At 42.3% G+C, this 14,479-nt stretch overlaps 1 protein-coding gene across 3 annotated transcripts in view; it reads left to right on the top strand.

Annotated features, from left to right (window-relative positions):
• DHX57 (DExH-box helicase 57) overlaps positions 1-14,479 on the top strand; it is a 44,434-nt gene continuing 29,955 nt past the window's right edge. The window contains exons 1-8 of one of the 3 annotated variants that reach the window (XM_084901474.1): positions 1-92; positions 1,698-1,912; positions 6,364-6,522; positions 7,540-7,725; positions 8,020-8,858; positions 10,473-10,651; positions 12,738-12,859; positions 13,845-14,040. In XM_084901474.1, the coding sequence (XP_084757600.1) occupies positions 1,704-1,912; positions 6,364-6,522; positions 7,540-7,725; positions 8,020-8,858; positions 10,473-10,651; positions 12,738-12,859; positions 13,845-14,040 (1,890 nt within the window). In that variant the 5' untranslated portion in view covers positions 1-92; positions 1,698-1,703. The other 2 variants (XM_084901473.1, XM_084901475.1) reach the window with 2 other exon arrangements.

Raw genomic sequence — 14,479 nt, 5'->3', positions numbered from 1 at the left:
CCGGAAGCGAAAGGGCGAGGGGCCAGGGCTGAGCCAATCAGAAGGCGCCGGGGCTGAGCCGCCGCCACTGGGCCGCGGCCGAGCTGCTCCAGGTGAGACCTGCGCGGGCGGCGGGGCCCGGCGGGACTCCTCGCCGCGGGGCGCTCTCCGCCGCCCGCCTCCCGGGAAGCGGCGCTGCGAGCCGAGCCGGCGGCGGCCCCCGCGCGGCGGCCGAGGGGTGTGTCCGTGTGCGCGGGGTGCGCGGCGTTGTCCCGGTTGTCAGTGTGCAGCCCCGTCCACCGCCTTCCCGAGGCGGTGGTCGGGCTCTGAGGACCCAGCTGTTGGGCGGGATCGCAGGCCCCGGGCCCGGGCCCGGTGGGGGTCGGAGGCTGAGCGGGCCCCGCCTGCGCGGGAGCGGAGTTCGGGCTGGGAAGGGGAAAGGGATGGATCGGAGGGGTCAGGTTTCGTTTCCTGTCTTCTCCATCTCAAGCCAAATGGCTGTTTGGGGGGCGTTGCATGCTCGAGGGGAGGTACCTGGTCTGCGTGTCTGCATGGAGCTGGCTAGATGGGGTCAGTCGGGCCCGATGGGGTCAGTCGGAGGTTTGCCTGGAAGGGGAGTGGTGTGTGTCAGTGCTGAGTGCCCAGCCTAGTGATTCTGTGCTCAGGAACCAAACCTGGGCGTGAAACAAAGGATACTTCTTGCAGCCAAACTTAGGCCCCAGTGTCCAGGTGGAAAAAAAGATAGCCGAAATCGCCCTATGCAACATGGGATAGAATAGTGGAGTCTGTCTATATGGATTATGCAACACAATTCCTGTCCCCTGGAAAACGGCCCAAGAAAGTCATATTGGATACAGCCCGCAAGTGTAAATGTAGAATTTGAGAGCAGATCTCAGATCGAGTTGTAAAGGTAATACTTTCAGGGGTTGGTGTGAGACAAGTTGTGGATCACTCTTTAGGCAAGCTTGCTGTGGCTTGGTAATCAATAAAATATTGATTTATTTGAGAGAGAAACATTGATTTGTTCCACTTGTGCATTCATTGGTCAGTTGTATGGTCCCTTGACAGCACTGTAATTAGCTAGTATTTAATGATAGAAAGGAGCAGTGGGAAGGCTAGATATTACAGGCATGTCATCTGGACAGCTTCACCAGGAAGCCACAGCTGTCCACTCCCCAGGCCTCCCACAAAGGGAAGAGCGAGGTAGCCCTCTAAGGTTGGAGGGGGCGAGGGAAGGGGCCTGGGGACAGAATGGTTGTCCAGAATGGGTGTGGCCAACGCTTGGGCTCTAAGGTTTGGAATACATAGTTCCCTCACCAGAGGAGTCCTCTTTCTCCGTTCTCTTGGGACTCCTGTGACTCTGGGCTTGTGGGGCCCTTTTGCTCCTGCTTCCCTGCATTCACCCACTGAAAAACTGTGGGCATTTCCTCACTGGCCTCTGGTTTCTCCTCCTCACTACCACCACCCAGTCCTTTTACTCTTCGCCCAGCACTAAAGTATTTGTTTTAAAGCATAAGTCAGTCCTCTCCAGCTTTTTTCCTCAATGGAAAAATATCCTCAGGTGAGGATTAACAACAGCTCAAATAAATGAATAACAAAAATAAAAGCAGTGCTTCCAGATCTGCTTTTAAAAATAGGCTATCTTCGTAACTTTGAAAACAAAGAATTATTGTACTTGTCTGGTTTCATGAGGTCCGTGTTCCTTTTTGCTCTTGCAGGCGAAAATGAGTTCTTCAGGAAGAAGAAAAGGCAAGCCAGGCAAAGGCGGCGGGAAAGGGTCTTCCAGAGGAGGAAGAGGAGGCAGGAGTAACGCCAGTAAATCCCATGGCGGCGGTGGCGGCGCTGGCGGTGGTGGCCATAGGAAGGCCTCAAGTAGGACTTGGGATGATGGCGATGATTTTTGTGTCTTCAGCGAATCAAGGTCCTCAGCCAGGTATTGTGCTCCCTGAATGTCCAAATACGGAAACTCCGAGAAGGGGGAAGAAAAGCCAAGGAATTCCGCTCAAGTGAATTCTTCTTCTTATTTTAAAACTTGGCAGTCCCCCTCTTTATAATATAGTCTGAAGGCATTATGGCAAATAACAGCTCTCTCTTTTTGCAAGTTCAAAATGTGACATTAACCTGAACTTCCACATGACGCTGTGAATTGAGTGTAATATCATTATTGTAACCAATGTTACAAGGAAAGTAAATATTGGAAATGAGGAAGTAATGCAAATTATTTTAAGTACTAGAGACCCAGTGCATGAAAATTCATGCACTCGGGGGTGGGGGGGTTGTCCCTCAGCCCAGCCTGCCCCTCTCTCAGTCTGGGACCCCTTGGGGGATGTCTACCTGCTGGCTTAGGCCTGGGACCCCTCGGGGGATGTCCACCTGCTGGTTTAGGCCTAATCTGGCAGTTAGACATCCCTCTGGCAGCCCTGGAGCCCTTGGGCGATGTCCGGCTAACGGTGGGGAGCTGGCCTAAGCCCTTAGTCGGACATCCTTAGCACTGCTGCGAAGGTAGGAGAGGCTTCGATCACCACAGCTGCGCTGGCCAGCCATGAGCCCGCTTCTGGCCCAGTGGTGCTCACCTTGTGGAAGCACACTGACCGCCAGGGGGCAGCTCCTACATTGAACATCTGCCCCCTGGTGGTCAGTGCATGTCATAGCAACCAGTCTTTCCTGGTGGTTCCACTGTTAGGGTCAATTTGCATTTGACCCTTTTATTATATAGGATGTCTTAGGTTGTATAGTTTGAAGGTTCCAGTATGTGGCCTGGTTGGACTCTGTCTTTCTAATTGATGAATGATCTCTTTTCCAAACAGATTGACCAAATCTTCACCGGTGCATCACCTGATAACCAGTGATATCTGGGCTTCTCTCATAGTCAATTTTTAAATAATGAATAAAGTCTGATAATCCTAATGAATATCTAATGAGCATAAAGATGTATTACTGCGTACTATGCAATATGTATGTAAAATTGTAATTGTCTCTCAAATTGCCCTATGAGCTTTCTATGAGAATTCTTAGAGATGGAGATTTCTTTAGAGCTACACACACACACACACACACACACACACACACAGTTCTGAGAATAACTCTCACTAAATATTATTAGAAGGAATATAGATGAGTGCTAAATTTTAACTGTATCTTACATGCTTTTAGTAACTTAAATGAATTCAACTATATGTATTCAGGAAAAAAAGGGAAACAGCATTTAAGTAGTTTAAACTTGCCACTAAAGGAATCTGAGTCCCATAGTGAGCAAGAAATGGAGAAGAATCTGCTACTCCCTCAGTCAGTCTCAGTTTTGCGAGTGCTTCTTGGAGTTTAAGCCTCTGATGTGCTGAGTATATGATGTTAGGATTTTAATATATATTTTATTGTTTTGTTACAGAGAGGAAGGGAGAGAGATAGAGAGTTAGAAACATCGGTGAGAGAGAGTCATCAATCAGCTGCCTCCTGCACGCCCCCCACTGGGGACGTGCCAGCAACCAAGGTACATGCCCTTGACCGGAATCGAACCCGGGACCCTTCAGTCCACAGGCCGACGCTCTATCCACTGAGCCAAACCGGTTTTGGCTGATGTTAGGATTTTAAAAATATCTTTTTCACACATAGTGCCTAACACAACCAAATACTTCATCTGGTATTCAAATGGTCATTTTGGACATATTGAGAAATAATATAGCCGTCTCAAACTTGATACCATTTTAAGGACTTTTCCAAAGTAATTTAAACTACATTTTCACCTTAGCTTCTGACTTAAGAGCCCAATTTCTGAGTTCAGTGCAGTGCCATTCTTTTTGAAAACATATCACAGGTTCTTGCAGTCTTAGATGGTCATTCAGACAGCAAATATTGACTGAGTGCCTACCGTGCACCAGGGACTGTCCAGGGACTAGGATTACAGCAATGAGTAAAATACTATCCTTGTCTTCCTAGAAGGAGATTTGAGGTATAAAGACCATAAATAAATATGCACTGTTTCAGGTGGAAGGTGGTATGGAGAAAAATGAGGGATAGAGGTGATATAAAATACCAACATAGATTGCTGGTATTTTCAGTAGTTGCTATCTTATGCACAGTGAGCAGAGAAAGCTTCTCTCATGTGTCATTTGAGCAGGGACAAGAAGGAAATGAAGGAGTGAGCTATGATACTAGCCGAGGGAACAGCATCCTAGGCAGAGGGAACAGCAATTGCAGAGTCCCTAAGCCAGGGGCATGCGTGGAAGGTTTAGGAAATGGCAGGGAAGCCGGCGGCTGGAGTGAATGGGCAGAAAGGAGAGAGTTACAGGCAGTTAGTGTGAAAGGCTACACTTCGTATGGGCCACTATGGGGACTGGTGCTTTTGCTCTGAGTAAGATGGGAAGTCATTGCCGGGTTTAAGGCAAGGGTGTGTGACATGAATCACTCCGATCAGAGGTGCTGCTACTCAGTATATGCCTTTACGTGATTTAGAAAGTGCCGTCCTTTCTTTGGGCTCTTGTAGCCTCAGGGTGCAGGATTTGGTGAGTGCAGCATGGACTGGAGTTTAACTCTTGCTTTTCCCTCCTCCCTCACCATCTCCCACTGCTGCCAGGAGTCTTTGCACAGTGTACAGTCTGTGCAGTCACACTGAGCAGCCCTGACTCAATATGGAGAATAGACTACAGGGGGCCTGGGTTAGAACTTGGAAGTCCGGTTGGGAGGTACTCTTCGAGTGGAGCTGTGTTTATATCTGTGTGGACAGTGTTAAGAACCGGTGAATCTAGATAAAAGGTGTTTATCTTTGTAGGTTTAAACTTTTTCCAAACAAAATGTTAGTGAAAGTTATGGATTTGAGGTAGCATTTCTTTTCTGAGGTTGCAACTAAGTAGTTAAAAATGACATTCAACTCTTATTTTTCCTTTGCTTCCCCAGTGGTTCTTATCAAAGTCTCCGTAATATGTTGCATTTAAATACAGACAACACTTCTTCCACTTCTCTAGATTTGTAAAAATGTATAATGAAACATGCCCACCCCTCTAAAAAAAAAAAAAAAAAAAAAAAAAAGAGAGAGAGAGAGAGAAGAAATTTAGTGAATAAAGTTAAACCTTAAAACTTATGATTTAAATATTAAAATGAATCCTTTAAAAAAATCTAAATTCCAACCATGAAAGGTTAATGAAATAAATTCTAGTACATCTATATCTATAAGTAACCATTTAAAATTATGTTTTAGAAGAATTTTTTTAATTTAAATTCTTTATTGTTTAAAGTATTACATGAGTCTCCTTTCTCCCTGCATTGACCTCTCCCTGGGCGCTCCCACCCCCACACATGCCCTCACACCCTTACTGTCTGCGTCCATTGGTTATGCTCAAATGCATGCACACAGGTCCTTTGGTTGACTTCTTACCTCCTCACCTCTCATCCACCCCCTTCCCTCATAGGTTGGGCAGTCTGTTCGATGTTTCTATGCCTCTGGTTCTATTTTTGTCCATCAGTTTATGTTGTTCATTATATTCCACAAATGAGTGAGATCATGCGATATTTATCTTTCTCTGACTGGCTTATTTCGCTTAGCATAATGCTCTCCAGTTCCATCCATGATGCTACAAATGGTAAGAATTCCTTCTTTCTTATAGCTGTTTAGTATTCCATGGTGTAGATGTACCACCGTTTTCCTAATCCACTCATCTACTGATGGGCACGTAGGCTGTTTCCAAATCTTAGCTATTGTAAATTGTGCTGCTATGAACATAGGGGTGCATATATCCTTTCGGATTGGTGTTTCTTGTAGGAGAATATTTAATTTTAGGGAAATGTTAGCTTAAATTTGATAGTGAAATAAAGCAAATTACAAAAAATTATATATGCTGTACAATTTTTAAAAGATGTATATGAAAAAGATAATGTTAATTAGGGTAACCTCTTTTTGTTGTTGTTGTTGTTCTTTACTTTTCTTCAGTGAACATGTTATTTTTTATGATCAGGAAATAATGATATTTTAGGTAAATATTTCAAAAGTAGGCCAGGTATTAACTCATGAGTATTGACAACTAAATGGAACTCTTGATTGCTTTCAGATTGGCCACCTAACATAGAATACAATGAACACTTTGTATAGCATATTTCTTTCTTTCAAAAGTTCTCTAGTGCAGAGGGAGTCATGACAGCATTGCTTTTCCAGATGTTTCTTGAGTTAGTGAACCAGTTTTAGTGATTAAAAATCTGCTCCGTATTTTTTCCAGCAGTTCCAACATAATGAAGTCTAGTAAGGATTGTAGGAAACAGAACCTCTTCCTATTCCTTGTCATCTTTTGTAAGATGCTTGACAATCTAGTTCACATTATATATATTTGGGAACTCTCAGGGGACTATAAAAGTTCTGATTACAGTAAATGTGTAACTTTGTTACTGTGTCCTTTGCAGACCTAGCAACAGTAACGCAAGAAAAGGAGACACGCGCCCCAAATGGAAGCCCAAAGCCAAAGTGCCCTTACAGACCCTGCACATGACTTCTGAGAACCAAGAGAAAGTGAAGGCTCTTCTCCGAGACCTGCAAGAACAAGATGCCGATGCCGGATCCGAGTAAATTACTTTATTTGGAAAATTACTGTAGTGAGGAAGGTGAATTGGCATTTTCACATACAGTGAAGATCCTGTGTGTCCTTAGATTACTGTATCAATAGTGATCCTGTTGTAAGTTGAAAGTGAACTAAGAGAAATGCAAGAGTAAAAGTATTCAGCAACAGTTTTAGAGTGGATCTCTTTTGCAGTATCTGTGAGCACTGGTACAGATTGCCATTTCTCTCCCCTCTCCCCCCCGCCCAGGACAATGCTAATATGAATTCAGTAATTGCCTTATTGATAACCTTCCAAATAAAACCTTGTCGTGAACAAGTAGAAGTGTTCTAGGAAGAAATAATGAGTTGCTCCAATAAAGTCTTAAGATTTATACTACTCATGTCCATCTGCTTGAGAGAAACAACTTGTACTCCTTTGACTATTTGGCTTTTTTATTGCAGTAGTTAATTTTTTCCACTTGTGAGAATTAATGAATGGTTAGTCATGAGCAGCTCAATTTCCATCCTATCTAGAAATCTCATATCTATCTTAGATTTAGGGAAAGTGGTTATGCAGCAAAGCAAAAAATTAGAGGTGATTTTATGAATGATAAAAAAAAAAGAAGAGGATAGCCAAGACATATCGTAAAGAAGACAGGCTCTGGGGTTAGACTGACTTGGTTAAGAGTCTCTAGTTGCTCTTAACCATGTAACCTTTGGTATACAGTTGGTAGTTACTAATCCTTTCTAAGTTTTAGTTGATCATCTGAAAATGGAGATTCTAATAGTATCTCGTTGGGTTATTGGGAAGATTTTAAAAGAGGAGTACATAAACAGAGTATCTGGCATTCAGTAAGTGCCTGATAAATGTTAATTGCCAAGATATAAATTAATAGGTGAATGAAAGATTACATCAGTGACTGAATAGTGGTCAGAATCCTATGTCCTTTGGCTTTCTAAATTAAATGCTTAGACTAGCTAAGTTTTCCTTTGAAGTGAGTAAAAATTACTGTGTAATATATGCAAATGCTGCCTTTTCCAGAAGAAGCATCTCCGGGGAGGAGGAAGACGATGAGCCTGACTGTGATGATGCACAGTACTGGCTAGCTGGACAAGAAGCTTCCCTTGTTCCCGACTCCGATCCTTTGGATTATGCTGGCTCAGGCCCAGTGGAGCCTTATAATCCAGAACTTGCTGTCTCAACAGTTGCAGTGCAAAAACTTTCCAGGTGATTGCTCTCAGCGTTCATACCAGTTGGGAGAGAATTCAGGGAAATAGAAGGCATATCGTGAACCCAACTACCCTCCCCCGCTTTGAGTGTTTTCCTGTTGAATGCGTTCCAGAAGTGCCGGTATGTCGAACATTCCCTCTTTTAGGTTAGAGAGATTAAGGAGGAATTAGTATTATCAGGACTCTTTTTCAGAATACAAGCCCTGCATAGATGTAGTTATAATTTCACACAAGTATATTTAAATGATTCCTTATTACTCCTTTTTTTTTTATCATGTTTCACACTTGGCAGGTATGGTTTCAACACCGAACGCTGTCAGGCAGCCCTGAGGGTTTGTGACGGAGACGTGGGGGCATCACTAGAATATCTACTCACCCAGTGTTTCTCGGAGACGTTTGGAGAGAGGATGAAAGTCTCTGAGGCAGTTGCACGTCTGAGTGCAGATGAGTGTGTGGAACCACGACAGGAAGAGGCGTTTGCTCTCAGGTCAATCTGTGGAGAAAAATTCGTGGAAAGAATTCAGAACAGAGTTTGGACCATTGGATTGGAACTGGAGTATTTGACAAGTAAATTTCGCAAATCCAAGCAAAAGGAAAGTACCAAAAATATACAGGAGACTTCATTTGATGTCTGTAAATTTTACCTCAAAGGAAACTGTAAATTTGGATCAAAATGCAAATTCAAACATGAAGTGCCCCCAAATCAAATTGTTGGAAGAGTAGAAAGAAATGTAGATGATTCTCATCTTACTGCTATTGAAGATAAGTCTTTTTTATATGAACTTGAAGTTCGATTTTCTAAAAACCACAAATACCCCTACGAGGCTCCCCTGGTGGCATTTTATTCCACCAATGAGAATCTACCTCTGGCTTGTCGTTTACATATTTCTGAGTTCCTTTATGGCAAGGCCTTGACTTCTGCAGAAACTTCAGAACCTGTTGTATATTCTTTGATTACCCTTTTAGAGGAAGAATCAGAAATAGTCAATCTACTAACAAATACCCATCACAAGTACAGTGATCCTCCAGTGAACTTGCTGCCAGTACCCTCTGGGATCAGAATAAATAATCCTTTCTGTCGTAAACCAGTGATTCCAAATAACTCTTTTGTTTCCAGTCGAGTTCCAGAAGGTATGTAAGGCATTGATCACGTGGAGTGCATTTTGGGGTGGGGGGTAAGGGCATTCAGAATGATGGACTAGAGAAGTCGGAGGTTCTGAGGGATAGTCTACAGCTCCCCGGGATCTTAGGCAAGTCCTCTCCTCAGCCACAGGCAAAAAGGAATGACAATCCCCGGAACGAGGGCCTGACTGTAATTGCAAGGCCCAGTTTTGTCACTGTGATTCGGCTCCCTGAATTGAGAGTTGGAAGTGATTTGTAAGTTTACTCTAGCAGTTGAGGGTGGGAAGAAACGTATAGCATCTTCCCAGCAAACCTGTTTTATTTAATTCATTTGGTTTTACTTGTTTATTTCTGGTACTTTATGTGGCATTACTTTCGAATGAGTTTTTAGAGATGGTTCTCTTTCTATACTACTATTCGTATCCTCTTGATCTTAGTACACTAGACCACCAGAACCCATTGGAGTAGAGCTATCTTCATGAATCCCTAAGTCCTCAAATAGAGAAATGTCTGCACGGGCTGCTGGCTTTATCCAGACCCAGGTTTGCTATATAATTCTTATACTAACAAGAAAATCCCTCTAGTTCATCAAAGAATTATCTCTTATTTGTTGCTATCTTCCTTTCAGAGGAATAACTTTTCACTGTTTCACAAGAGTTCCTAGGTAAACGCCAATAAGTAGAGAACAATGAAGCGGCCCTGAGTAACGGGTGTCGAACAGGTGTCTGGGTTTCCTCACTCGCCACTTGACTCACTCCCAAATGTCAGCTTCTAGCACTGGGATTCAAATGCACTTCTCAAGAAATGACAGATTGTGGGTTGTGGACTTTTTAGAAATTATGGCTTTATTGAGATGTAATTTACACACCATAAAACTCACCCTTTTAAAGTTTACAATGAAATGGTTTTTAATATGTTCCCAGAGTTGTGCAACCATATACAGTCCAATGCCAGGACATTTTCCTCACCCCAAAAAAAGAAACCCCATGCCTATTATTAGTCACTCCTCTTTCCCCCCAACCCCTGATGACCAAGAACCTATATTCTTTCTCTATGGATGTGCCTATTCTGGGCGCTTCATAGAAATGAAATCATACAACATGTGGCTTTTTGTGTCTGGCTTCTTTCACTTAACATAATGTTTTCAAGGTTCATTCATGTTGTAGCATGTATCAGTATTTCATTCCTTTTTATTGCTGAATAATAGGCCATTATGTGAACATACCACATTTTTTTAATTAATTCATCATTTGATAGGTTGTTTTGTGTCACGGAATTTTAGGTGCATTTGCCAGCATTTTAAACTTTCAGTTAATTCATTGTGTAAAGAGTCTGCTGGATTAACATTTAGCCATGCCATGATTTTCTCTTGTTTTTAATTTAATTTTGTTTTTAACAGTAGCTACTTATACTTAAAGTAAAGTTTGTGTAAAGGTGCATTTTAAGTTCTTTAGCAGTAGTAGTAGTAGTATTGAAATGAATGAACCTGCTTTATTCAAGCTTTAACTTTTTCTCTTATTTTATGGTTTGGTTGTTGTTGCTTTGCTTTGCTAGACGATGTCTTTCCCCCTTTGATAAAGAAAGGGCTCCGTATCGAAAATGTTTCCTTTTGTCCCCTTCAAGTTGAAAAAGAATCAGAACCTGAGGAGGAGACAGATGAGGATGAAGGTCCTGCACCAGTGGTAGTGGAGAATGAAAGCTATGTGAACCTTAAGAAAAAGATTTCCAAAAGATATGACTGGCAGGCAAAATCAGTACACGCTGAAAATGCTAAAATCTGCAAGCAGTTCCAAATAAAACAGGTAGGGTGTTCTGAGAGAATGGCCAGCACTGTCTCCCCAATGCATGGATGAAGGGATGAAGGAATTGGGAAGCTGTGGCTACCCTCTCTAGTATACCTTTGGTTTTCTTTTACTGAGCGGTCAGTCTCTACATGCCACAGCAAACTTGGGCACATGATCTACATAGTTTTGGAAAGTCCAATGGCTGGTGAAAATGAAATACACACCTGTATGCCAAGTATTCTCAGAATCATGTGGCTTTGGTACTCTGACCGACAAACTGATGAGTGGGAGGAAAATTAATACTGTACTGTGACTTATATTAGAGGAATCACTGTAGAAAAGGAAAAGGAGCCAAAACTGGTTTGGCTCAGTGCATAGAGCGTTGGCCTGCGGACTGAAAGGTCCCGCGTTCGATTCCAGTCAAGGGCATGTACCTTGGTTGCGGGCACATCCCCAGTAGGGGGTGTGCAAGAGGCAGCTGATTGATGATTCTCTCTCATCGATGTTTCTAACTCTCTATCCCTCTCTCTTCCTCTAAAAATCAATAAAATATATATTAAAAAAAAAAAAAGAAAAAGAAAAGAAAAGGAGAAGGAAACAGGTAAGGGGGGAACTTTTATGCATTTCAAAGGCTCACAGAATATATAACTTGCCCTAAAGTGACACAGATAGCTAGTAAGTAGCAACATGGAGGTTCAAGCTAATTCTGTTTTCAAAGCCTGTGTTGTTTTTACCCCATTCACAAGAAGATTATTTTAAAAGAACCTGCCAGTGAACTGTGAAGGCAGAGTTGGATGTGGGACAAAGGGGAGTGGCTTAGCCAATTTAGGGATTGGATTAGAGATGCTGTGTAAAGGCCCTTGCAGTCCAAAAGTTCTGTGATTCTGATTTTGACACAATATAAAACTATCCCATATACAGTACAACTAGAGCCCCGGTGCACGAAATTTATTAAATTGTGGGAGGGGATCCCTCAGCCCAGCCTGTGCCCTCTCGCAGCCCGGGAGCCCTTGGGGGATGTCCAACTGAGGGCTTAGGCCCGCTCTCTGCAGGGAGTGGGTGTAAGCCGGCAGTTGGACATCCTTAGCGCTGCCACAGAGGCAGGAAAGGCTCCTGCCACCACCGCTGTGCTCACCAGCCATGAGCTGGCGTCTGGTTGAGCGGCGCTGCCCCTATGGAAGTGCACTGACCACCAGGGGGAAGCTCCTATGTTGAGCGCCTGCCCCCTGGTGGTCAGTGTGTGTTATAGCAACCAGTCATCCTACTGTTCGGTCAATTTGCATATTAGCCTTTTATTATATAGGCTACGCATAGAATGTCAAAGTGAGTAGAAAATCACACCTTAGGATAGAAACAAAAAAGTAGCATGTTCAATTGGTCGGTGTGTTTAGAAGTGATAAGTTTATGTGGAAAAATTACATGCAGAAAATTATGTTGGTATAAATTTCTTACATTATTCAAAAACACATCCAGTTTTAATGTGTAGTACCATGTAGCATTGGCCTTTAGATGTCAGGCTGAGTTGCATAAATGTGATGATTGGACAAAAAAAAACTTTTAATCAGTACTCTTACTATTACTGATTTTGGTAGAAATCTGATAATCATGTAGAACTGTGCTGTCCAATATGGTAGCTTCTAGTCATGTGTGGCTATTTAAATTTAAATTCACTAAAATAAAATAAAAATTCAGTTTCTCAGTAGCACTGGCTACAGTAAAGTGTTCAGTAACCACTTGTAGCCCAAGGTTACTATACCAGACAATGTAAATATAGAATATTTCCACCACATCATAAAGTTCTGTTGGACAGTTCTATTGGCTGGTGTAAAAACTGTGCTAGGAAGAACTGGATCAGTACTCAGCAAGAGGGGCTTCTTTCTCTTTAAGGTCTTCCAGTTTATTCCGATGACAAAACCACAGATCCCACAGCTTATTCTGGCTGATTCTCTGAGCAGCCTCAGTCTCCAACCCCAACAAATTTGCAATTTCTCTGAATAAATCATTAAAGAGCAGAAAAGGGTGGGCCTGTGGTTTTTCCCATTCAGAGCTTTATGAGAGGTGATTCAAAGTAATTGAACTCATACCTTATCTTTTATTATATTAGACCTCCAGACAGTTCCAGTCAATTCTGCAGGAAAGACAGTCGCTGCCTGCTTGGGAAGAAAGAGGAACCATTCTCACATTGTTGAGCAAGCACCAAGTACTGGTTATCAGTGGTATGACTGGGTAAGAACACAGTTTATTGGGAATGCAGCTTTCATCTATAAATATGCTATTACCCCATTTACCATAGCCAGTTCTATTTTTGAAAAGCCAGTAGTTGATATTATTTGCTCTCTTTCCTGTCAAATAATATTTCATAGGAATTAATACTCCAGCATCTGTAGCCAGCAGAGCCAGATTACACAAAACAAACATAAAATTCAGAAATACATCTAATTCAATAAATCTTCATTGACTGACAAAAGAAAAGAAATACATCTAGGAATTTAGAGACATCGTACACCTCTGCTGGGAGATAATTTTAAGGCAAAAGGTTTAGCTGAATGCTTTTAACAAGGCCCATCTTAAAAGGTAAAGAATAGCTCCAGAAAACTCATCCTCTAAATGTATTCTGCTTTCCTTAGAGCTTTATTTGTTCTTTTAAGAACAACTTAGGGCACATTCTTTTCCCTATTTCACACTCTATATGTTATCAATACCTAGTTAGCAGGGGCCAGTCACAGGCATAACTTAATTATCTATTCAAGGGTTCTCAGTGTGATCATTACATTTGTGCCCAGACTCACTGATATAGTAGTAACTATGTATTTTGTAGTTCTTATCTTTCTAACCTCAGTTCACTTGCAGCCAAGTCAATACACATCAAAGGGAAAAATATAAAGTATTCTATTCTCAAGACAAGACTGTTGTTTCTTTAGGGGTCATGTGTTGAGATCATGGTCCTAGACACATTTATAGACCTTAGTAATGTCTATTCAGTAGTTCCAATTTTACATGATACTAAACTATTCTTTGATTGCCCTGTTAGTGAGTGCAAATTCCTAGGAGTTATCAGCTATAGGTAATAAGTCAGTATAGCTTTAGAAGATAGATGAGGCTGAACTACTTTTATTCTACTTGGCTTTCTGTCTTTTCACATATGATTGCTTCTTTGGTCAACTGGCACTTGTAAGCTCTCGTTTTAGAACTTACTTTTTGTGACGTACAGATGTGGGAAAACCACACAGATTCCACAGTTTATACTGGATGATTCTCTGACCGGACCCCCGGAGAAGGTGGCTAACATCATCTGCACCCAGCCCCGACGAATCTCTGCCATCTCTGTCGCCGAGCGAGTTGCTAAAGAGCGAGCGGAAAGGGTGGGTCTGACTGTGGGGTACCAGATCCGCCTGGAGAGTGTCAAGGTTTGTATGTTCTGCTTAGTTTTCAAGTATAAAGAATTCTTGATGTTTGGAAATTAAGGGGAAATTTGAAATATACTTTAGAAGTCTTTTTGGAAATGTTTTGGTATAAAAACTCTTATTTGGATATACTTCCTCTAAAAAGACCTTTTATTGTTATTTTTAAATATGTCTTTATTGATTTCAGAAAGGAAGGGAGATGGGGAGAGAGAGATAGAAACATCAATGATGAGAGAGAATCATTGATTGGCTGCCTCCTGTACACCCACACTCGGGATTGAGCCTGAAACCCAGGCACGGGCCCTCATCGGGAATCAAACCAAGACCTTGTGGTTCATAGCTCAGTGCTCACCCACTGAGCCACGCTGGCAGGGTAAAGACCTTTTATTCTTTATTGGCGGAAATGACCTAGTAAGTGCTGTTTTATTCTCAAACCAGGGAA

This window comes from Pipistrellus hanaki (genome assembly GCF_964339955.1).
Source record: "Pipistrellus hanaki genome assembly, chromosome: 12".
Classification (NCBI taxonomy): Eukaryota; Metazoa; Chordata; class Mammalia; order Chiroptera; family Vespertilionidae; genus Pipistrellus; species Pipistrellus hanaki.
The sequence above is the reverse complement of the archived record's forward strand: the minus strand, read 5'-3'. Positions and strand labels throughout refer to the sequence as shown.